General features: G+C 41.4%; 2 protein-coding genes across 2 annotated transcripts in view; both read right to left on the reverse strand.

Annotated features, from left to right (window-relative positions):
* Positions 1–15,178, reverse strand: part of LOC139746862 (ionotropic receptor 21a-like) — a 163,197-nt gene extending 148,019 nt beyond the window's left edge. The window contains exon 1 of the mRNA XM_071658492.1: positions 14,712–15,178. The gene's annotated coding sequence lies outside the window, so the exon portion shown is untranslated. The remainder of the gene's footprint in view (positions 1–14,711) is intronic.
* LOC139748803 (probable glutamate receptor) overlaps positions 13,634–25,318 on the reverse strand; it is a 119,218-nt gene continuing 107,533 nt past the window's right edge. Inside the window, exons 4-5 of the mRNA XM_071662235.1 lie at positions 14,712–14,899; positions 13,634–13,646 (exon numbers count right to left, since the gene is read on the reverse strand). Of these exons, the coding sequence (XP_071518336.1) occupies positions 13,634–13,646; positions 14,712–14,899 (201 nt within the window). The remainder of the gene's footprint in view (positions 13,647–14,711; positions 14,900–25,318) is intronic.

Below are 25,318 nucleotides of genomic sequence, written 5' to 3' on the forward strand. Positions count from 1 at the left end.
ATGGAGAGAATGAGTGAGGAAAGATTGACCAAGAGGATATATGTCTCGGAGGTGTAGGGAACGAGGAAAAGTGGGAAACCAAATTGGAGGTGGAAAGATGGAGTGAAAAAGATTTTGTGTGATCGGGGCCTGAACATGCAGGAGGGTGAAAGGAGGGCAAGGAATAGAGTGAATTGGATCGATGTGGTATAACGGGGTTGACGTGCTGTCAGTTGATTGAATTAGGGGATGTGAAGCGTCTGGGGTAACGCTTGGAAAGCTGTGTAGGTATGTATATTTGCGTGTGTGGACGTATGTATATACATGTGTATGGGGATGGGTTGGGCCATTTCTTTCGTCTGTTTCCTTGCGTCACCTCGCAAACGCGGGAAACAACGACAAAAAAAAAGAAAATATATATATATATATATATATATATATATATATATATATATATATATATATATATATGTCTGATCATTATCTTGTGGAGGCTAAGGTGAAGATTTGTATGGGTTTTCAGAAAAGAAGAGTGAATGTTGGGGTGAAGAGGGTGGTGAGAGTAAGTGAGCTTGAGAAGGAGACCTGTGTGAGGAAGTACCAGGAGAGACTGAGTACAGAATGGAAAAAGGTGAGAACAATGGAAGTAAGGGGAGTGGGGGAGGAATGGGATGTATTTAGGGAATCAGTGATGGATTGCGCAAAAGATGCTTGTGGCATGAGAAGAGTGGGAGGTGGGTTGATTAGAAAGGGTAGTGAGTGGTGGGATGAAGAAGTAAGAGTATTAGTGAAAGAGAAGAGAGAGGCATTTGGACGATTTTTGCAGGGAAAAAATGCAATTGAGTGGGAGATATATAAAAGAAAGAGACAGGAGGTCAAGAGAAAGGTGCAAGAGGTGAGAAAAAGGGCAAATGAGAGTTGGGGTGAGAGAGTATCATTAAATTTTAGGGAGAATAAAAAGATGTTCTGGAAGGAGGTAAATAAAGTGCGTAAGACAAGGGAGCAAATGGGAACTTCAGTGAAGGGCGCAAATGGGGAGGTGATAACAAGTAGTGGTGATGTGAGAAGGAGATGGAGTGAGTATATCGAAGTTTTGTTGAATGTGTTTGATGATAGAGTGGCAGATATAGGGTGTTTTGGTCGAGGTGTGTGCAAAGTGAGAGGGTTAGGGAAAATGATTTGGTAAACAGAGAAGAGGTAGTGAAAGCTTTGTGGAAGATGAAAGCCGGCAAGGCAGTAGGGTTGGATGGTATTGCAGTGGAATTTATCAAAAAAGGGGGTTAACTGTATTGTTGACTGGTTGGTAAGGTTATTTAATGTATGTATGACTCATGGTGAGGTGCCTGAGGATTGGCGAAATGCGTGCATAGTGCCATTGTACAAAGGCAAAGGGGATAAGAGTGAGTGCTCAAATTACAGAGGTATAAGTTTGTTGAGTATTCCTGGTAAATTATACGGGAGGGTATTGATTGAGAGGGTGAAGGCATGTACAGAGCATCAGATTGGGGAAGAGCAGTGTGGTTTCAGAAGTGGTAGAGGATGTGTGGATCAGGTGTTTGCTTTGAAGAATGTATGTGAGAACTACTTAGAAAAGCAAATGGATTTGTATGTAGCATTTATGGATCTGGAGAAGGCATATGATTGAGTTGATAGAGATGCTCTGTGGAAGGTATTAAGAATATATGGTGTGGGAGAAAAGTTGTTAGAAGCAGTGAAAAGTTTTTATCGAGGATGTAAGGCATGTGTACGTGTAGGAAGAGAGGAAAGTGATTGGTTCTCAGTGAATGTAGGTTTGCGGCAGGGGTGTGTGATGTCTCCATGGTTGTTTAATTTGTTTATGGATGGGGTTGTTAGGGAGGTAAATGCAAGAGTTTTGGAAAGAGGGGCAAGTATGAAGTCTGTTGGGGATGAGAGAGATTGGGAAGTGAGTCAGTTGTTGTTCGCTGATGACACAGCGCTGGTGGCTGATTCTTGTGTGAAACTGCAGAAGCTGGTGACTGAGTTTGGTAAAGTGTGTGGAAGAAGAAAGTTAAGAGTAAATGTGAATAAGAGCAAGGTTATTAGGTACAGTAGGGTTGAGGGTCAAGTCAATTGGGAGGTGAGTTTGAATGAAGAAAAAATATATATATATTTTTCTTTTTTTTTGTGTGTGCGAGGTAACGCTAGGAAGACACCAAAGTCCCCATTTGTTCACACTCATTCTCTAGCTCTCATGTAATAATGCACCGAAACCACAACTCACCTCTCACATCCAGGCCCCACAGACTTTCCAAGGCGTACCCCAGACGCTTCGCATGCCCTGGTTCAATCCATTAACAGCACGTCGACCCCGGTATACCACATCGTTCCAATTCACTCTATTCCTTGCACTCCTTTCACCCTCCTGCATGTTCAGGCCCCGATCACACAAAATCTTTCTCACTCCATCTCTCCACCTCCAATTTGGTCTCCCACTTCTCCTCGTTCCCTCCACATCCGACACATATATCCTCTTGGTCAATCTTTCCCCACTCATTCTCTCCATGTGACCAAACCATTTCAAAACAGACACTTCTGCTCTCTCAATCACACTCTTTTTATTTCCACACATCTCTCTCACCCTTATATCACTTACTCGATCGAACCACCTCGCACTACATATTGTCCTCAAACATCTCATTTCCAGCACATCCACCCTCTTCCGCACAACTCTATCCATAGCCCACGCCTCGAAACCGTACAACATTGCTGGAACCACTATTTATTAAAATATACCCATTTTTGCGTTCCGAGATAATGTTTTCGACTTCCAAACATTCTTCAAGGCTCCCAGAATTTTCGCCCCCTCCCACACCCTATGATTCACTTCCGCTTCCATGGTTTCATCCGCTGCCAGATCCACTCCCAGATATCTAAAGCACTGTACCTCCTCCAGTTTTTCTCCATTCAAACTTACCTCCGAATTGCCTTGACCCTCAGACCTACTGTACCTAATAACCTTGCTCTTATTCACATTTACTCTTAACTTTCTTCTTTCACACACTTTACCAAACTCAGTCACCATCTTCTTCAGTTTCTTACATGAATCAGCCACCAGCGCTCTATCATCAGCGAACATCAACTGACTCACTTCCTAAGCTCTCTCATCCACAACAGACTTCATACTTGCCCCTCTTTCCAAAACTCTTGCATTCACCTCCCTAACAACCCCATCAAAAAAACAAATTAAACAACCCTGGATACATCACACACCCCTGCCGTAAACTTACATTCACTGTAAAGGAATCACTTTCCTCTCTTCCTACACGTGAACATGCCTTACATCCTCGATAAAAACTTTTCACTGCTTCTAACAATTTGCCTCCCACACCACATATTCTTAAAATATTCCACAGAGCATCTCTATCAACTCTATCATATGCCTTCTCCAGATCCATAAATGCTACATACAAATCCATTTGTTTTTCTAAGTATTTCTCACAGACATTCTTCAAAGCAAACACCTGATCTACACATCCTCTACCACTTCTGAAACCACACTGCTCTTCCCCAATCTGATGCTCTGTACACGCCTTCACCCTCTAAATCAATACCCTCCCATATAATTTACCACGAATGCTCAACAGACTTATACCTCTGCAATTTGAGCATTCACTCTTATCCTCTTGTCCTTTGTATAATGGCACTATGCAAGCATTTCGCCAATCCTCAGGCACCCTACCATGAATCATACATACATTGAATAACCTTACCAACCAGTCAACAATACAGTCACCCCTTTTTTAAAAAAATTCCACTGCAATACCATCCAAACCTGCTGCTTTACCGGCTTTCATCTTCCGTAAAGCTTTTACTACCTCTTCTCTATTTACCATATCATTTTCCCTAACCCTCTCACTTTGCACACCACCTCGACCACAATACCCTATATCTGCCACTCTATCATCAAACACATTCAACAAACCTTCCAAATACTCACTCCATCTCCTCACATCACCACTACTTGTCATCACCTCTCCATTTGCCCCGTTCACTGAAGTTCCCATTTGCTCCCTAGTCTTACGCACTTTATTTACCTCCTTCCAAAACGTCTTTTTATTCTCCCTGAAATTTAATGATTCTCTCTCACCCCAACTCTCATTTGCCCTCTTTTTCACCTCTTGCACCTTTCTCTTGACCTTCTGCCTCTTTCTTTTATACCTCTCCCACTCATTTGCACCTTTTCCCTGCAAAAATCTTTCAAATGCGTCTCTCTTCTCTTTCACTAATAATCTTACTTCTTCATTCCACCACTCACTACCTTTTCTAATCAACCCACCTCCCACGCTTCTTATGCTACAAGCATCTTTCGCGCAAGCCATCACTGCTTCCCTAAATACATCCCATTCCTCCCCACTCCGTTGTTCTCACCTTTTTCCATTTTGTGCTCAGTCGCTCCTGTTACTTCCTCAACCAAGTCTCCTTCCCAAGCTCACTTACTCTCACCACTCTCTTCACCCGAACATTCTCTCTTCTTTTCTGAAAACCCCCACAAATCTTCACCTTCGCCTCCACAAGATAATGATCAGACATCCCTCTAGTTGCACCTCTGAGCACATTAACATCCAAAAGTCTCTCTTTCATTCGTCTATCAATTAACACGTAATCCAATAACGCTCTCTGGCCATCTCTCCTACTTACATACGATTACTTATGTATATCTCGCTTTTTAAACCAGGTATTTCCAATCACCAGTTCTTTTTCAGTACATAAACCTACAATATCTTCACCATTTCCATTTACAACACTAAACACTCCATGTATACCAATTATTCCTTCAACTGCCACATTACTCACCTTTGCATTGAAATGACCCATCACTATAACCCGGTCTCGTGCATCAAAACCACTAACACACTCATTCAGCTGCTCCCAAAACACTTGCCTCTCATGATCTTTCTTCTCATGCCGTCTGTTTCACCAATAATCATCCATCTCTCTCCATCAACTTTCAGTTTTACCCATATCAATCTAGAATTTACTTTCTTACACTCTATCACATACTCCCACAACTCCTGATTCAGGAATAGTGCTACTCCTTCCGTTGCTCTTGTCCTCTCACTAACCCCTGACTTTACTCCCAAGACATTCCCAAACCACTCTTCCCCTATACCCTTTAGCTTCGTTTCACTCAGAGCCAAAACATCCAGGTTCCTTTCCTCAAACATACTATCTATCTCTCCTTTTTTCTCATCTTGGTTACATCCACACACATTTTGACACCCTAATCTGAGGTTTCGAGGAAGATGAGCATTCCTCGCGTGACTCCTTCTTCTGTTTCCCCCTTTTAGAAAGTTTAGATACAAGGAGGGGAGGATTTCTGGCCCCCGCTCCCGTCCCCTCTAGTCGCCTTCTACGACACGTGAGGAATGCGTGGGAAGTATATATATATATATATATATATATATATATATATATATATATATATATATATATATATATATATATATATATATATATATATATATGTTTTTTTTTTTTTTTATACTTTGTCGCTGTCTCCCGCGTTTGCGAGGTAGCGCAAGGAAATGGCCGAAAGAAATGGCCCAACCCACCCCCATACACATGTATATACATACGTCCACACACGCAAATATACATACCTATACAGCTTTCCATGGTTTACCCCAGACGCTTCACATGCCTTGATTCAATCCACTGACAGCACGTCAACCCCGGTTTACCACATCGCTCCAATTCACTCTATTCCTTGCCCTCCTTTCACCCTCCTGCATGTTCAGGCCCCGATCACACAAAATCTTTTTCACTCCATCTTTCCACCTCCAATTTGGTCTCCCTCTTCTCCTTGCCCCCTCCACCTCCGACACATATATCCTCTTGGTCAATCTTTCCTGACTCATCCTCTCCATCTGCCCAAACCACTTCAAAACACCCTCTTCTGCTCTCTCAACCACGCTCTTTTTATTTCCACACATCTCTCTTACCCTTACGTTACTCACTCGATCAAACCACCTCACACCACACATTGTCCTCAAACATCTCATTTCCAGCACATCCATCCTCCTGCGCACAACTCTATCCATAGCCCACGCCTCGCAACCATAAAACATTGTTGGAACTACTATTCCTTCAAACATACCCATTTTTGCTTTCCGAGATAATGTTCTCGACTTCCACACATTCTTCAAGGCCCCCAGAATTTTCGCCTCCTCCCCCACCCTATGATCCACTTCCGCTTCCATGGTTCCATCCGCTGCCAGATCCACTCCCAGATATCTAAAACATTTCACTACCTCCAGTTTTTCTCCATTCAAACTCACCTCCCAAACTGACTTGACCCTCAACCCTACTCTACCTAATAACCTTGCTCTTATTCACATTTACTCTTAACTTTCTTCTTCCACACACGGAAGCGGAAGTGGATCATAGGATGGGGGAGGGGGCGAAAATTCTGGGAGCCTTGAAGAATCAGTGAAAGTTTAAGAGGGACATGTGGTAATAAAAGGAGTGTGGTTGAGAGAGTAAAAGAGGGTTTTTGAAGTGGTTTGGTCACATGGAGAGAAAGAGAGAGGAGAGATTGACAAAGAGGATATGTATATCAGATTTGGAGGGAACGAGAAGTGGGAGACCAAATTGGAAGGGTAAAGATGGAGTGAAAAAGATTTTGAGTGATCGGGGCCTGAACATGCAGGAGGATAAAAGGCGTGCAAGGAATAGTGTGAAGTGGAACGATGTGGTATACCGGGGTCGACGCGCTGTCCTTGGATTGAACCAGGGTATGTGAAGCATCAGGGGTAAACCATGGAAAGTTCTTTGGGGCCTGGATGTGGAAAGAGAGCTGTGATTTCGGTACATTATACATGACAGCTAGAGAATGAGGGTGAACGAATGTGGGCTTTGCTGTCTTTTTCTAGCGCTACCTGTCGCACATGTGGGGGAGGGGGTTTCTATTTAATGTGTGGCGGAGTGGCGACTGGAATGAAAAAGGGCAGAGAGTATGAATTATGTACATGTGTATATATGTATATGTCTTTGTGTGTAGTATATATATATACATATATACGTTGAAATGTATAGGTATGTATATGTGCTGTGTGGACATATATGTATATACATGTGTATGTTGGAGGGTTGGACAATTCTTTCGTCTGTTTCCTTGCGTTACGTCGCTAGCGCGGGAGACAGCGACAAAGCATGATAAGATAAAATATTATTTATTTGTTTGTTTATTTTGCTTTGTCGCTGTCTCCCGCGTTAGCGACGTAGCGCAAGGAAACAGACGAAAGAATGGCCCAACCCTCCCACATACACGTCCACACACGCAAATATACATACCTATACATTACAATGTATGCATATATATACACACACAGACATATACATACATACATATGTCCATAATTCATACTATCTGCCTTTAGTTATTCCTATCGCCACCCCGCCATACATGGAATAACAACCCCCTCCCCCTCATGTGTGCGAGGTAGCGGTAGGAAAAGCCAACAAAGGCCCCATTCGTTCACACTCCTACATATATATATATATATATATATATATATATATATATATATATATATATATATATGAATATATATATATATATATATATATATATATATATATATATATATATATATATATACGAATAAAGTGCATATGAACGCGCACCTTCATAGAACATACAAACCTCCAACGGCCAGGATCGAACCCAGGACCCCTGTGCAAGAGGCAGGCTTGCTAACCGCTAGGCTATGGGACTGTATAATAGGAAACAACTATTCGAAATACTAAGTACTCGAATACCCTTCGTCTCACGATGGTGAGCAACGGGGTCTATACCGGTTATTTCCGAACAGACGCACATAGGTAGTTGATAGCGTTTTACAGAACCTCCGCGTTGTACAGTTAGGTTCGGTAAAACGCTATCAGCTGGCTATGTGCGTCTGTTCGGAAATAACCGGTATAGACCCCGTTGCTCACCATTGTGAGACGAAGGGTATTCGAGTACTTAGTATTTCGAATAGTTGTTTCCTATTATACAGTCCCATAGCCTAGCGGTTACATGCCTGCCTCTTGCACAGGGGTCCCGGGTTCGATCCTGGCTGTTGGAGGTTTGTATGATATATATATATATATATATATATATATATATATATATATATATATATATATGAATATATATATACATATATATATATATATATATATGTATATATATATGTTTTATCGAGGATGTAAGGCATGTGTACGTGTAGGAAGAGAGGAAAGTGATTGGTTCTCAGTGAATGTAGGTTTGTGGCAGGGGTGTTCGAAGTCTCCATGGTTGTTTAATTTGTTTATGGATGGGGTTATTAGGGAGGTGAATGCAAGAGTTTTGGAAGGAGGGGCAAGTATGAAGTCTGTTGTGGATGAGAGAGCTTGGGAAGTGAGTCAGTTGTTGTTCGCTGATGATACAGCGCTGGTGGCTGATTCATGTGAGAAACTGCAGAAGCTGGTGACTAGGTTTGGTAAAGTGTGTGAAAGAAGAAAGTTAAGAGTAAATGTGAATAAGAGCAAGGTTATTAGGTACAGTAGGGTTGAGGGTCAAGTCAATTGGGAGGTAAGTTTGAATGGAGAAAAACTGGAGGAAGTAAAGTGTTTTAGATATCTGGGAGTGGATCTGGCTGCGGATGGAACCAAGGAAGCGGAAGTGGATCACAGGGTGGGTGAGGGGGCGAAAATTCTGGGAGCCTTGAAGAATGTGTGGAAGTCGAGAACATTATCTCGGAAAGCAAAAATGGGTATGTTTGAAGGAATAGTGGTTCCAACAATGTTGTATGGTTGCGAGGCGTGGGCTATGGATAGAGTTGTGCGCAGGAGGGTGGATGTGCTGGAAATGAGATGTTTGAGGACAATGTGTGGTGTGAGGTGGTTTGTTCGAGTAAGTAATGTAAGGGTAAGAGAGATGTGTGCAAATAAAAAGAGCGTGGTTGAGAGAGCAAAAGAGGGTGTTTTGAAATGGTTTGGACACATGGAGAGAATGAGTGAGGAAAGATTGACCAAGAGGATATATGTGTCGGAGGTGGAGGGAACGAGGAGAAGAGGGAGACCAAATTGGAGGTGGAAAGATGGAGTGAAAAAGATTTTGTGTGATCGGGGCCTGAGCATGCAGGAGGGTGAAAGGAGGGCAAGGAATAGAGTGAATTGGATCGATGTGGTATACCGGGTTTGACGTGCTGCCAGTGGATTGAATCAAGGCATGTGAAGCGTCTGGGGTAAACCATGGAAAGTTGTGTGGGGCCTGGATGTGGAAAGGGAGCTGTGGTTTCGGGCATTATTGCATGACAGCTAGAGACTGAGTGTGAACGAATGAGACCTTTGTTGTCTTTTCCTAGTGCTACCTCGCACACATGAGGGTGGAGGGGGATGGCATTCCATGTGTGGCGAGGTGGCGATGGGAATGAATAAAGGCAGACAGTGAGAATTGTGTGTATGGGTATTTATGTATGTGTCTGTGTTTGTGTATATATGTGTACATTGAGATGTATAGGTATGTATATTTGCGTGTGTGGACGTGTATGCATATGCATTGTGTATGGGGGTGGGTTGGGCCATTTCTTTCGTCTGTTTCCTTGCGCTACCTCGCAAACGCGGGAGACAGCGACAAAGCAAAGTGAATAAATAGATATATATATATATATATATATATATATATATATATATATATATATATATATATATATATATATATATATATATATATATATATATATATATATATATACATGTATATGATGTTTTGGAGGGAGGTATATAAAAAGCGGAAGACAAGGGAAGAAATGGGAATTTCAGTTAATGGGGCTAATGGGGAGGTGATAACAAGTAGTGGTGATGTGAGGAGGTAATGGAGTAGGTATCTTGAAGGTTTGTTGAACGTGTTTGATGATAGAGTGGCAGATATAGGGTGTTTTGGTCGAGGTTTTGTGCAAAGTGATAGGGTTCGGGAGAATGATTTGGTTAACAGAGAAGAGGTATTAAAAGCTTTGCGGAAGATGAAAGCCGGCAAAGCAGCGGGTTTGGATGGTATTGCAGCGGAATTTATTAAAAAAGGGGATGATTGTATTGCTGACTGGTTAGTAAGGTTGTTTAATGTATGTGTGACTCATGGTGAGTGCCTTAGGATTGGCGGAATGCTTGCGTAGTGTCATTCTATAAAGGCAAAGGGGATAAAAGTGAGTGCTTAAATTACAGAGGTATAAGTTTGTTGAGTGTTCATGGGAAATTATATGGGAGGGTGTAGATTGAGAGGGTGAAGGCATGTACAGAGCATCAGATTGGGGAAGAGCAGTGTGGTTTCTGAAGTGATGGAGGATGTGTGGATTATGTGTTTACTTTGAAGAATGTATGTGAGAAATACTTAGAAAATCAAATGAGTTTGTTTGTAGTGTTTATGGATCTGGACAAGGCATATGATAGAGTTGATAGAGATGCTCTGTGAAAGGTACTAAGGATATATGGTATAGGAGGCAAGTTAATAGACGCAGTGAAAGGTTTTTATTTAGGATGTAAGGCAGTGACGTATATGAAGAGAGGAAAGTTATTGGTTCTCAGTGAATGTTGGTTTGCGGTAGGGGTGTGTGGTGTTTACATGGTTGTTTAATTTGTTTATGGATAGGGTTTTTAGGGAGGTGAATTCAAGAGCTTTGGCCAGAGGGGCAAGTACACAGTCTGTTGTGGATCAGAGAGCTTGGGAATGAGCTGGTGACTGAGTTTGGTAAAGTGTGTGAAAGAAGAAAGTTAAGAGTAAATGTGAATAAGATCAAGGTTATTAGGTGCAGTAGGGTTGAGGGACAAGTCAATTGGGAGGTAAGTTTGAATGGAGAAAAACTGGAGAAAGTGAAGTGTTTTAGATATCTGGGAGTGGATTTGGCAACGGATGGAGCCATGGAAGCAGAAGTGAATCATAGTGTGGGGGACGGGGGCGAAGATCTAGGAGCGTTGAAGAATATGTGGAAGTCGAAAACGTTATCTTTGAAAGCAAAAATGGGTATGTTTGAAGGAATAGTGGTTCCAACAATGTTATATGTTTGCGAGACGTGGGCTATAGATAGAGTTGTGTGGAGGAGGGTGGATGAGCTGGAAACGAGATGTTTGAGGACAATATGTGGTGTGAGGTGGTTTGATCGAGTAAGTAATAATAGGGTACGAGGGATGTGTGGTAATAAAAAGAGTGTGGTTGAAAGAGCAGAAGAGAGTGTTTTGAAATGGTTTGGTCACATGGATAGAATGAGTTAGGAAAGATTGACATAGGGGATATATATGTCAGAGGTGGAGGGAATGAGGATAAGTGGGAGACCAAATTGGAGGTGGAGAGATGAAGTGAGAACGATTTTGAGTGATCGAGACCTGAACATCCAGAAGGGTGAAAGACGTGTAAGGAATAGAGTGAATTGGAACGAAGTGGTATACTGGGGTCGACGTGCTGTCAATGGATTGAACCAGGGCATATTAAGCGTCCGGGGTAAACCATGGAAAGTTCTGTGGGTCCTGGATGTGGAAAGAGAGTTGTTGTTTCGGTGCATTATACATGACCGCTAGGGACTGAGTGTGAACGAATGTGCTGTGTTCTCCTAGTTCTACCTCGCGCACATGCGGAGGGGAGGGGGTTGTTATTTCACGTGTGGCGGGGTGGCAACAGGAATGAATAAGGTCAGACAGTATGAATTATATACATGTGCATATATGTATAAGTCTGTGTGTGCATATATATGTATACGTTGAGATGTATAGCTATGTATATTTACGTTTGTCAATGTGTATGTATATACATGTGTATGGAGGTGGGTTGGGCCATTCTTTCGTCTGTTTCCTTGCGCTACCTCGCTAACGCGGGAGACAGCGAAAAAAGCATAATAGAAGATAAAATAAATGTACATATTCGTTCTTGCTTGCCTTCACGCATTCTTAACGATGCCTCGTTACGCAGGGACCAGCATCCCTATCCCCTGATTCCTCGTAGCACCGCCAGGAAAATATACAAAACACCACATCCCTTGAGCTCAATCTCTAGCTGTCATGTGTAATGCACCGAAACCGTATCTCGTTATTCACTTCCAGGCCCCACAAACGTTTTCGTGGTTTACCCCAGAAGTTTCATATGCCCTTGGTCATTCCATTGATTGTACGTCGATCCTGGAAAACAACTTCGTTTTAGTTTACTCTGTTCCTTGCACGCGTTTCACCCTCCTGTATGTTCAATCCGCGATCGCTCTAAATATTTTTCACACGATCCTTCCACCTCCATTTTGATCTCCCGCTTCACTTTTTCTCCTTCATTTCTTAGATATACCCTCTTTGTCAATCTTCCCTCATTCATTCTCTCCATATGTCCAAACCATATCAACGTACACTCTTCTACTATCTCAACCACACCTTTTTATTTCCACACATCTCTCTTACCCTTTTAGTACTTACTAGATCAAACCACCTCACACAACATATTCTCAAACACTTTTTTCCAGCACATCTACCCTCCTCTATACAGCTGTATCTATAGCCCATGCCTCACAACCATTTAGTAATGCGTGAACTACTATTCCTTCAAACATTTCCATTTTTGCTCCCCGAGATAACGTTCTCTCCTTCCACACATTCTTCATCGTTCACAGATCTTTCGCCCCTTCCCCCAGCCAATGACTCTCTTCCCCTTCCATGGTTCCATTCGCTGCTAGTTCCACTCCCAAATATCTAAAACACTTCACTTCCTCCAGTTTTTATCAATTGAAGCTTGCATCCCAGTTAACTTGTCCCTCAACCCTACTGAACCAAATAACCTTCTTATTCCAGAAAATTTTCAACTTTCTCATTTCACGTACTTTTCTATTAAGTTTCTCACGCGAATCAGTCATTAGAGCTGTATCATCAATGAACAACAACTGACTCACTTCCCAGGCCCACTCATCCACAACAGACTGCGTACCCGCACCTCGCTCCAAAATTTTTTCATTTACCTTCCTAACAACCCCATCCATAAACAAATTAAACAACCATGGAGACATCACGCACCCCTGCCACAAACCGACATTCACTGAGAACTTTCCTCTCTTCCTACTCGTTCACTTGCCCTGCATCCTTGGTAAAAACTTTTCACTGCTTCAAGCGACTTATCTCCCACACCATATACTCTTAAGCCCTCCACAAAGTGTCTCTATCAACCCTATCATATATGTTCTCCAGATCCATAAATGCTACATACAAATGCATCTGTTTTTGTAAGTATTTCTCAAATACGTTCTTGAAAGCAAAGACCTGATCCTCAGATCCTCTTCCACTTCTGAAACCACACTGCTCTTCCCAATCTGATGTTTCGTACATGTCTTGACCCTCTCAATCAATAGCCTTCCATTTAATTTCCCAGGAATACTCAACAAACTTATGCCTCTGTAGTTTGAGCACTTTGTGCAATGGCACTATGCATGCATTCTGCCAATCCTCAGGGACTTCCTAATGGTCCATACATACCCTGAATACCATCAAATCAACAACACAATCACTCCCTTTTTTTAACAAAATCCTTGCAGTCTAAGGTAACAAAAAGATGAAGGTTCACCGCTGGATAGTAAGGTGCTACATCCCTTGCACCAGCATGTCTCGGTTGGCAAGGACCTCCTCACCGAGCGTGAACGGGAAGGAAAACTTACTTGTCTATGCTGGAGATAAAATGACACTCAAGTTACTTTTGCTTTTCCATGTCTTTCATACTGTTTGGGGAGGAGTTGAATTTATAAAATGAAATTTAATATATTCGATTTATTCTGCCTTTAATGAATTTAGACTAATTTTCTTTTTCTGTCACAGAGGTTAGACAGGGAAAACATATATGAAGCTGAATTGGAATAAGAACTTCAGAAAAAAAGAATATAGCATTGATCAATATAACAAAAATGTAATATACTCAGTCTTGTATATAAGAAAATATTCACTGAAATAAGGAATTCAAACGAAGTTATATCGCAAGTTTTAAACCTTTTTATAACAGTGAACGTAGACCTTTGTGTGTGTGTGTGTGTGTGTGTGTGTGTGTGTGTGTGTGTGTGTGTGTGTGTGTGTGTGTGTGTGTGCGTGTTTGTGTGTGTGTGTGTGTGTTGTGTATGTGTGTGTGTGTGTGTGTGTGTGTGTGTGTGTGTGTGTGTGTGTGTGTGTGTGTGTTGTGAATGTGTGTGTGTCTGTGTCTGTGTCTGTGTCTGTGTGTGGTGTGTGTGTGTGTGTGTGTGTGTGTGTGTGTGTGTGTGTGTGTGTGTGTGTGTGTGTGTGTGTGTGTGTGGTGTGTGTGTGTGTGTGTGTGTGTGTGTGTGTGTGTGTGTTGTGTATGTGTGTGTGTCTGTGTCTGTGTGTGGTGTGTGTGTGTGTGTGTGTGTGTGTGTGTGTGTGTGTGTGTGTATGTGTGTGTGTTGAGCATATGCTGTGTTGGTGGAGGAGCAGTGACGCTGTCATAAGCCACCTTTACCGCATACGGTTATGGTGAAAATATTAGAAACCCAAAAAAATCTTTATTCATTTGTTTTATAAATTCAACCAAAAGTATCAGATTCCCTTTAAGTATTATGTGTCAGCTGGATAATGAAAGTATCAAATGCTCTCCAGGTGAAAAAAACATCGAGTGTGGAACCGCCAGCCTCTCCCACACTGGCAACTCTCCCACCCACCCACAGAGTATGTTTACCCAAAAAAGATATACTACAGAATCCTGCCTACAAATGTACGTATTGACTCACCATTGGCCGCTGCCCCAGGCAAAGAGGAAAAGTACTGGTCCTGAAATAATGAGGCCAACGACAACTCCCAGCCAGGTCCACTTGTTGAAGGGGAAGGCCAGGGCTTGCCAGTGGGGTAACGGAGGCTCCACGCGGATGAGGAAACCCGATACCTGCGTGTAGTTAAAGATTTTGGCCAACAACTGTGTCTAGAGGAGATGTGCACTAGAACATTTTCTGTTTTGAAAGGAAAAGAAGGGACGCAAAAAAAGCATTCCCTTAACGATTTTTTTTTTTTTATAATACCAGAAAAAATCTTTATCCATATCTATATATGAAACAGAAAATAATCTATGTGGTAAGGAAGAAAGAGGGATGGGGGCGTGGGGCTGGAAAAAGCCCCTCCCTCCTTGTATTTCGTTTCTAAAAGAAAGAAAAGAAAAGAAACCAAGTGAGGAGTGCTCATCCTCCACGAAGGCTCCAGGACACGAATATCTAAATGTGTGTGGATGCAACTAAGTTGAGATGAGCGGAGAGGTCGGTAGCTGTTTGAGGAAAGGAACCTAATCGATCCGGCTCTGATTTGGAAAAAAAAAAAAAAACAGAAAAAACCCTCAAGGGTGAAGGTAAAAAATGGTTTGGGAATATCTTAGGGATAAAGTTGGTGTGAGGCTAGGAGCAAAAGAAGCGGTATAACTACTTCTGAAGCAGGAATTGTAGGAATGTGAGCTCCAGACTGACGTGGGTAAAGATAAAAGTGTGTTGCGAGAGGCGGACGATTATCAGTGCTGGGCACGAGAACGAGAGGGTTGAGAGGAAAGTGATTAGGAATCCTTGCTTGAAAATAGAGACAGAAATAAGTGTATATGTAGGTGAGCAGGAAAGATAGTAAGTGGGCAGTAATGGATTCCATACTAATTGATAAGCGCGTAAAAGAGAATGTATTGAGAGTGGCAGTTTCCGGATGTCTAACCATAAGCTAGTGGGAAAAAGGGTGAAGTGTTGATGAAGTTTTTGGAAAAGAAAAACCATATAGCTGGAAAGAAGGAGGTGAAAATGTGCACTTGGAAATAAGACGTGTGTGAAGAAATGTCAGGAGAAACTGTGTAGTATGGCAAAAGGTGAGGGTAAACGAAGCTATAGCAGTATGTTAGGAATGGAAGATATTTTGGGAAGAAAAGTGTGCGTCATGTGGAAAGTGGGAGGTGACCAGATGAGAAAATTATCGGTTGACGAAGTAATATTGCTAGTCAACGAGGTAAGAGAAGTGATAAGTGATAAGTGATACTTAGAAGAAAGAGCGCAAATGATTGAGAGATGTACCAGCGAAAGCAGGGGGTAATAAAGAAGCAAGGGTGGCAAAAGATAGTAATTGATATTGTAGACGAATGATTGTCAGTAAACTTCAGGGAGATTAAGATATTGTGCGTAGAGGTTAATAGTGTAAGGAAAGAAAGAGAGCAAATAAGAACATTGGAGAAAGAGGCAAATAGGGAAATGATAACAGGTAGGGCTGAGATGAGGAAGGGATAGAGAGTATTCTGAAGGATTACTGAATGTATTTGATAATTGGGCAGCCTATGTAGGAAGCTTGGGTCAGGAAGGTATACGAAAGTGATTTGGTAAAGAGACAAGAAGTGGTGAAAGCCTTGCGTAAGTTGGAATGGATAAGGCAGCTGGAGTGAATTGTTTCGCAGTTGAAATTCTTAACCCTGAAACACTACCCTCAATAAAGTGGCACGATTTTACTACACTTAGGTTCAAAAGACCTGGCTGTAGAGAAAAGTAGTTCTAATTGCAATTCATTGGAAACAAAAATTGTACATGAACTTTAAGCTTTACTTTAACTTATCAAGAAACAAAAATGAAAAAACATAAGTCGATGTAGTCATTGTTAAAAAGAATCTTTGAAAATGTATATGAAAAATCTATTACTCTTTTCAGTAAAATACAAAAACTATTCATTATTAGGACTTAATATCAAAAGGATCTATTTTCCAGGCTACCAGCCTCCTGCTGACAGAGGGAGAGCTTTCCTACATTACCTTGATCTGTAGGCCATTTATTGCATATCTATAGGGTATCTATCCCCCTCACTCTCACCATCAATGGTTCTGTCGTACCGAAGCAACATAAAACACAAAGAAGGAATAGAAGCACAGTATGAGGCCGCCCCCCAACCAACCCCCAACTCCACCCAACACACTCACACCCACACACCCTGGCGATGTCTCAACAAGAACTAAATGCCTATATAGGAACCCCATGAATCAAAAGAACCTCGAGAAGCATCTGGTCTGACAGAAACAACGCTAGTATTTTCAAGGTTAAGAGAGGGGATGACTATGTAGTTGATTTGTTAACTAGAAATTTGCGATGTAGGTAAGCACGGAATATGGTAAAGTGCCTGGGGATATGAGAAAATGCATGTATATTGTTCTTCTTTGATGGCAAAAGGGACAAAGGAGAGTGTTCGAACTACAAGGACATAAGTCTTTTGTGTAGAGTGATAACTGAGAGGATGAAGGCAAGTACGGAGAATCAGACTTGGGAGGAACAATGTGGTTTCAGGAGTGGTATAAGATATGTGGTTCAGTTGTTTGCTTTGAAGAATGTCTGCTGTTAGAAAAATTTAGAGAAACAGAAGGACTTATATATGGCATTTATGAGTTTCGAGAAAACAAATAACAGGGTTGAAAGATGTCCTGTGGAAAGTCTTAAGAATATATGTTGAGTCAGGGAAGCTAACTGATAAAGTGATTTTTTTATCAACAGGGTAAGGGGTGTGTACAAGTAGGAGGAGAGGAGGGTGACTGGCCTCAGATTAAAGTTGATAAACGGTAGGGATTTCAATTTGACTGAATTTATCTATGGATGGGATGGTGAAGGATGTAAATGGAAGGGTGTTGAAGAAGGCGGCATATATGGTCTCTAGAGGGTTAAGAGGCCTAGGAAGTGAGTCAGTTGTTGTTTATCGATGAGAAACTACAGAAGGTAGTGAGTGAGTTTGAAGAGTGCATGAAAGGAGGAGGATGAGATTAAGTTTAATAGGGCAGAAGGAAAGGTTAGATGGGGTGTGAGAATGAATGGAGGCTATATGATACCTGGGAGTGGACTTAGCAACAAATGGAACCATAGAAGCAGAAGTCTGTCATAGGATGGATGAAGGGCAAAGGTTCTGGGAGCATTAAGAAATGTGTGGAAACAGTGGTTATCATCTGGGAGGGAAAAAAATTATATATTTGAAGGTACAGTAGTCCCGACGATGTTGTATGGATGCGAGGAATGCGCTACAGGTGATGCTGTGCGGAGGGTGAATGTGTTACAAATGAAATTTCTAAGGACAACACATGGTGTGTGGTGGCTAGGCTGAGTAACTGATAAGAGAGGAAGACAGAGGTGTGGTAATAAGGGTGTGGATGTACGAGCTGAAGTTGGTATGCTGAAACGGGTTGGATATTTGGAGAGAATGAGTGAACATGTTCAATAGAAAATTGGAGATAGATAGATGGAATGAAGAATATCAAGAGTGATCGAGGTCTGAACATGCAGGATGGTAAAAAATCAATAGGGGATAGAGTAAAGTGGAACGATGCGATATACGTAAGGCAATGTGCTGTCAAATAACTAAATCGCGGTATAGGAAGCGGCCGGAAAACAACGAAAAGGTCTTTAGGGCCTGGGTATGGGCTTTTGTTTTGGTGCATTTCACGTCGCAACTACAGAATGAATGTGAGGGAGTGCGGCATTTCGCCACCGGTTCATTGCATTAGATGATATAAGACGCTAAAAAAGGCGGACAATCACACACACACACACACACACACACACATATATATATATATATATATATATATATATATATATATATATATATATATATATATATATATATATATATATATATATATACACATCATTCTTTTTTAATTTATTTACTTTGTCGCTGTCTCCCGCGTTAGCGAGGTAACGCAAGGAAAGAGACGAAAGAATGTCCCAACCCACCCACATATACGTCCACACATTCAAATAAACATACATATACATTTCAACGTATACATATATATACACACACAGACATATACATATATAAACATGTACATAATTCATACTATCTGCCTTTATTCATTCCTATCGCCATCCCGCCACACATGAAATAACAGCCCCCTCCCTCCGCATGTGTGTGAGGTAGCGCTAAGAAAAGACAACAAAGGCCACATTCGATCACACTGTCTCTAGCTGGCATGTATAATACACCGAAAGCACAGCTCCCTTTCCACATCCAGGCCCCACAGAACTTTCCATGGTTTACCACAGACGCTTCACACGCCCTGGTTCAATCCATTGACACCCCGTCGACCCCGGTATACCACATCGTTCAAAGTCACTCTATTCCTTGCACACCTGCATGTTCAGGCCCCGATCACTCGAAATCTTTTTCAATCCATCTTTCCACCTCCAATTTGGTCTCCCACTTCTCTTTCCCTCCACCTTTGACACATATATCCTCTTGGAAAATCTTTCCTCAATCATTCTCTCCCATGTTGGGGTGAAGAGAGTGGTGAGAGTAAGTGAGCTTGGGAAGGAGACTTGTGTGAGGAAGTACCAGGAGAGACTGAGTACAGAATGGAAAAAGGTGAGAACAATGGAAGTAAGGGGAGTGGGGGAGGAATGGGATGTATTTAGGGAAGCCGTGATGGCTTGCGCAAAAGATACTTGTGGCATGAGAAGCATGGGAGGTGGGTTGATTAGAAAGGGTAGTGAGTGATGGGATGAGGATGAAAGATTATTAGTGAAAGAGAAGAGAGAGGCATTTGAACGATTTTTGCAAGGAAAAAATGCAAATGAGTGGGAGATGTATAAAAGAAAGAGGCAGGAGGTGAAGAGAAAGGTACAAGAGGTGAAAAAGAGAGCAAATGAGAGTTGGGGTGAGAGAGTATCATTAGATTTAAAGGAGAATAAAAAGAATTTTTGGAAGGAGGTAAATAAAGTGAGTAAGACAAGGGATCAAGTGGGAACTTAAGTGAAGGGGGCTTATGGGGAGGTGATAACAAGTAGTGGTGATGTGAGAAGGAGATGGAGTGAGTATTTTGAAGGTTTGTTGACTGTGGTTGATGATAGAGTGGCAGATATAGGGTGTTTTGGTCGAGTTGTTGTGCAAAGTGAGAGGGTTAGGGAAAATGATTTGGTAAACAGAGAAGAGGTAATAAAAACTTAGCGGAGGATGAAAGCCGTCAAGGCAGCAGGTTTGGATGGTATTGCAGTGGAATTTATTAAAAAAGGAGGTGACTGTATTGTTGACTGGATGGTAAGGATATTTAATGTATGTATGATTCATGGTGTGGTGCCTGAGGATTGGCGAATGCTTGCATATTGCCATAGTACAAAGGGAAAGGGGATAAGAGTGATTGCTCAAATTACAGAGGTATAAGTTTGTTGGGTATTCCTGGTAAATTATATGGCAGGGTATTGTTTGAGAAGGTGAAGACATGTACAGAGCATCAGATCGGGGAAGAGCAGTGTGGTTCCAGAAGTGGTAGAGGATGAGTGGATCAGGTGTTTGCTTTGAAGAATGTATGTGAGAAACATTTATAAAAGCAAATGGATTTGTATGTAGCATTTATTGATCTAGAGAAGGTATATAATAGAGTTAATACACACGCAAATATACATACCTATACGTCTCAATGTATACATATATATACACACACAGACATATACATATATGCACATGTAAATAATTCACACTATCTGGGTTTATCTATTCCCATATCCACCTCGCCACACATGAAATAACAACTCCCTCCCCCTCTTGTGTGCGAGGTAGCGGTAGTAAAAGACAACAAAGGCCCCATTCGTTCACATTCAGTCTCTTGTTGTCATATAATAATTCACCGAAACCACAGCTCCCCCTCCGTATCCAGGCCCCAGAGAACTTTCCATGGTTTACCCCAAACGTTTCATATGCCCTGGTTCAATCCATTGACAGAATGTCGACACCGTATACCACATCGTTCCAATTCACTCTATTCCTTGCACGCCTTTCACCCTCCTGCATGCTCAGGCCACGATCACTCAAAATCTTTTTCACTCCTCCTTTCCACCTAAAATTTGATCTCCCACTTCTCGTTCCCTTCACCTCTGACACACATATCCATATGGTCAATCTCTCCTCGCTCATTCTCTCCATGTGACCAAACCATTTCAAAGCACCCTCTTCTGCTCTCTCAACCACACTCTTTTTATTTCCACACATCTCTCTTACCCCTACATTACTTACTCGATCAGACCACCTCACACCACATATTGTCCTCAAACATCTCATTTCCAGCACATCCACCCTACTGCGCACAACTCTAGCCATAGCCCACGCCTCGCAACCATACAACATTGTTGGAACCACTATTCCTTCAATGATACACATTTTTACTTTCCAAGATAATGTTCTCGACTTCCAAACATTCTTCAAGACTCTCAGAGTTTTCGCTCCCTCCCCCATCCTATTATTCACTTCCGCTTCCATTGTTCCATCCGCTGCCAGATCCACTCGCAGATATCTAAAACACTTACTTCCTCCAGTTTTTCTCAATTCAGACTTACCTCCCAATTGACTTGACCCTCAACCCTACTGTACCTAGTAATCTTGCTCTTATTCACATTCACTCTCAGCTTTCTTCTTTCACACACTTTATTAAACTCAGTCACCAGCTTCTATACTTTCTCATATGAATCAGCCACCAGCGCTGTATCATCAGCGAACAACAACTAACTGACTTCCCAAGCTCTCTCATCCACAACAGACTGCATACTTGCCCCTCTTTCCAAAAGTCTTGCATTTGCCTCCCTAAGAACCCCATCCATAAACAAATTAAACAACCACGGAGATATCACACACCCCTGTCGCAAGCCTACATTCACTGAAAACCAATCACTTTCCTCTCTTCCTACACGCACACATGCCTTACATCCTCGATAAAAACTTTTCACTGCTTCTAACAACTTGCCTCCCACACCATGTATTCTTAATACTTTCCACAGAGCATCTCTATCAACTCTATCATATGCCGTCTCCAGATCCATAAATGCTACATACAAATCTATTTTCTTTTTTCAGTATTTCTAAAATATAATCTTCAAGGGAAGCTCCTGATCCATACATCCTCTACCATTTTTTAAAACCCACTGCTCTTCCCCAATCTGATACGTATACGTATATAAGTATGAGAGATCGCCAGAGACGTTATTGGATTACGTGTTTATTGACAGGCGCGCGAAAGAGAGACTTTTCGATGTTGATGTGCTGAGAGGTGCAACTGGAGCTATGACTGATCATTATCTTGTGAAAGGCGAAAGTGCAGTTTTGTAGGGGTTTTCAGAAAAGAAGAGTGAATGTTGGGGTGAAGAAAGTGTTGAGAGTAAGTGAGCTTTCGAAGGAGACTTGTGTGAGGAAGTACCAGGAGACACTGAGTACAGAATGGAAAAAGGAGAGAACAAAGGAGGTAAGAGGAGTGGAGAAGGAATGTGATGTATTTAGGGAAGCAGTGATGGCTTGCGCAAAAGATGCTTGTGGCATGAGAAGCGTGGGAGGTGGGTTGGTTAGGAAGGTTAGTGAGTGGTGAGATGAGGAAGTAAGGTTATTAGTGAAAGAGAAACGGGAGGCATTTCGACTATTTTTGGAGGGAAGAAATGCAAATGAGTTGGAGATGTATAAAAGAAACAGGCAGGTGGTCAAGAGAAAGGTGCAAGAGGTGAAAAAGAGTGCAAATGACAGTTGTGGTGTTAGAGTATCATTAATTCTTCGGAGGATAAAAAGATGTTTTGGAAGGAGGTCAATAAAGTGCGTAAGACAAGGGAGCAAATGCGAACTTCAGTGAAGGGGGTTAATGGGGAGGTGATAACAAGTGGTGAGGAGTTAAGAAGGAGATGGAGTGAGTAATTTAAAGGTTTGTTGAATGTGTTTGATGATAGAGTGGCAGATATAGGGTGTTTTGGTTGAGGTGGTGTGCAAAGTGAGAGGGTTAGGGAAAATGATTTGGTAAAGAGATAAGAGGTAGTAAAAGCTTTGCGGGAGATGAAAGCCGGCAAGGCAGCAGGTTTGGATGGTATTGCAGTGGAATTTATTAGAAAAAGGGGGTGACTGTATTGTTGGCTAGTTGGTAAGGTTATTTAATGCAAAAATGATTCATGGTGAGGTGCCGGAGGATTGTCGGAATGCTCGCATAGTGCCATTATACAAAGGCAAAGGGGATAAGAGTGAGTTCTCAAATTACAGAGGTATAAGTTTGTTGAGTATTCCTGGTAAATCATATAGGACTGTATTGATTGAGAGGATGAAGGCATGTACACAGCATCAGATTGGGGAAGAGCAGTGTGGTTTCTGAAGTTGTAGAGGATGTGTGGATCAGGTGTTTGCTTTGAAGAATGTATGTGAGAAATACTTAGAAAAGCAAATGGATTTGTATGTAGCATTTATGGATCTGGAGAAGGTATATGATAGAGTTGATAGAGATGCTCTGTGGAAGGTACTAAGAATATATGGTGTGGGAGGCAAGTTGTTAGAAGCAGTGAAAAGTCTTTATCGAGGATGGAGGGCACGTGTACGTGTAGGAAGTGAGGAAATTGATTGGTTCTCAGTAAATGTAGGTTTGCGGCAGTGGTATGGGATGTCTACATGGTTGTTTAATTTGTTTATGGATGGGGTTGTTAGGGAGGTGAATGCAAGATTTTTTGGAAAGAGGGGCAAGTATGAAGTCTGTTGTGCATGAGAGTGCTTGGGAAGTGAGTCAGTTGTTGTTCGCTGATGATACAGCGCTGGTGGCTGATTCATATGAGAAACTGTAGAAGATGTTGACTGAGTTTGGTAAAGTGTGTGAAAGAAGTAAGTTAAGAGTAAATGTGAATAAGAGGAAGGTTATTAGGTAGAGTAGGGTTGAGGGTCAAGTCAACTGGGAGGTAAGTTTGAATGGAGAAAAACTGGAGGAAGTGAAGTGTTTTAGATATCTGGGAATGGATCTGACAGCGGATGGAACCATGGAAGCGGAAGTGAATCATAGAGTCTGGGAGGAGGCGAAAATCCTGGGAGCCTTGAAGAATATGTGGAAGTCGAGAACATTATCTCGGAAAGTAAAAATGGGTATGTTTGAAGGAATAGTGGTTCTAACAATGCTGTATGGTTGCAAGGCGTGGGCTATGGATAGAGTTTTGCGCAGGAGGGTTGATGTGCTGGAAATAAGATGTTTTAGGACAATATGTGGTGTGAGGTGCTTTGATCAAGTAAGTAATGTAAGGGTAAGTGAGATATGTGGAAATAAAAAGAGCGTGGTTGAGAGAGCAGAAGAGGGTGTTTTGAAATGGTTTGGGCACATAGAGAGAATGAGTGAGGAAAGATTGACGAAGTGGATATATGAGTCGGAGATAGAGGGAACGAGGAGAAGTGGGAGACGTAATTGGAGGTGGAAAGATGGAGTGAAAAAGATTTTGAGTAATTGGGGCCTGAACATGCAGTAGGGTGAAAGGAGGGCAAGGAATAGAGTGAATTGGATCGATGTGGTATACCGGGGTCGACGTGCTGTCAATGGATTGAATCAGGGCATGTGAAGCGTCTGGGGTAATCCATAGTAAGTTGTGTGGGGCCTGGATTTGGAAAGGGAGTTATGGTTTCGGCATTATTGCATGACAGCTAGAGACTGAGTGAGGGGGAATGAGGCCTCTGTTGTTTTTCCCCAGCCCTACCCCGCACACATGAGGGGGGAGGGGGATGTTATTCCATGTTTGGCGAGTTGGCGATGGGAATGAATAAGGGCAGATATTGTGAATTTTGTTCATGGGTATATATGTATGTGTCTGTGTGTGTATATATATGTGTACATTGAGATGTATAGGTATGTACATTTGAGTGTGTGGACGAGTGTGTATATACATGTGTATGGGGGTAGGTTGGGCCATGTCTTTCGTCTGTTTCCTTGCGCTACCTCGCAAACGCGGGAGACAGCGACAATGCAAAATAAATAAATAAATAAATAAATAAATAAATAAATATATATATATATATATATATATATATATATATATATATATATATATATATATATATATATATATATATATATATATATATATATATATATATATATATATATATATATATATATATATATATATATATATATATATATATATATATATATATATATATATATATATATATATATATATATATATATATGTATATTTATACATGAATATTGGAAAGGATCACAATTTTGCGCGTGATGAAGATATTCCTACAAGTCCACGGGGAAAAATGAAACACGAAAAGTCCCCAAGTGCGCTTTCGTGTAATAATCACATCATCAGGGGAGACACAACAGAGAAATATAACAGTCACTTGATATAGATTGAAGAGAAGAAGCTAGGACGCCATCCGGTAAAAAAGTGTACTTGGGAACTTTTCGTGTTTCATTTTTCCCCGTAGACTCATAAGAATATATATATACACACACATACACCCATATATATATATATATATATATATATATATATATATATATATATATATATATATATATATATATATATATATATATATATATATATATATATATATATATATATGTATATATATATAT

The sequence above is a fragment of the Panulirus ornatus genome, chromosome 5 (genome assembly GCF_036320965.1).
Source record: "Panulirus ornatus isolate Po-2019 chromosome 5, ASM3632096v1, whole genome shotgun sequence".
In the NCBI taxonomy this organism is placed as follows: Eukaryota; Metazoa; Arthropoda; class Malacostraca; order Decapoda; family Palinuridae; genus Panulirus; species Panulirus ornatus.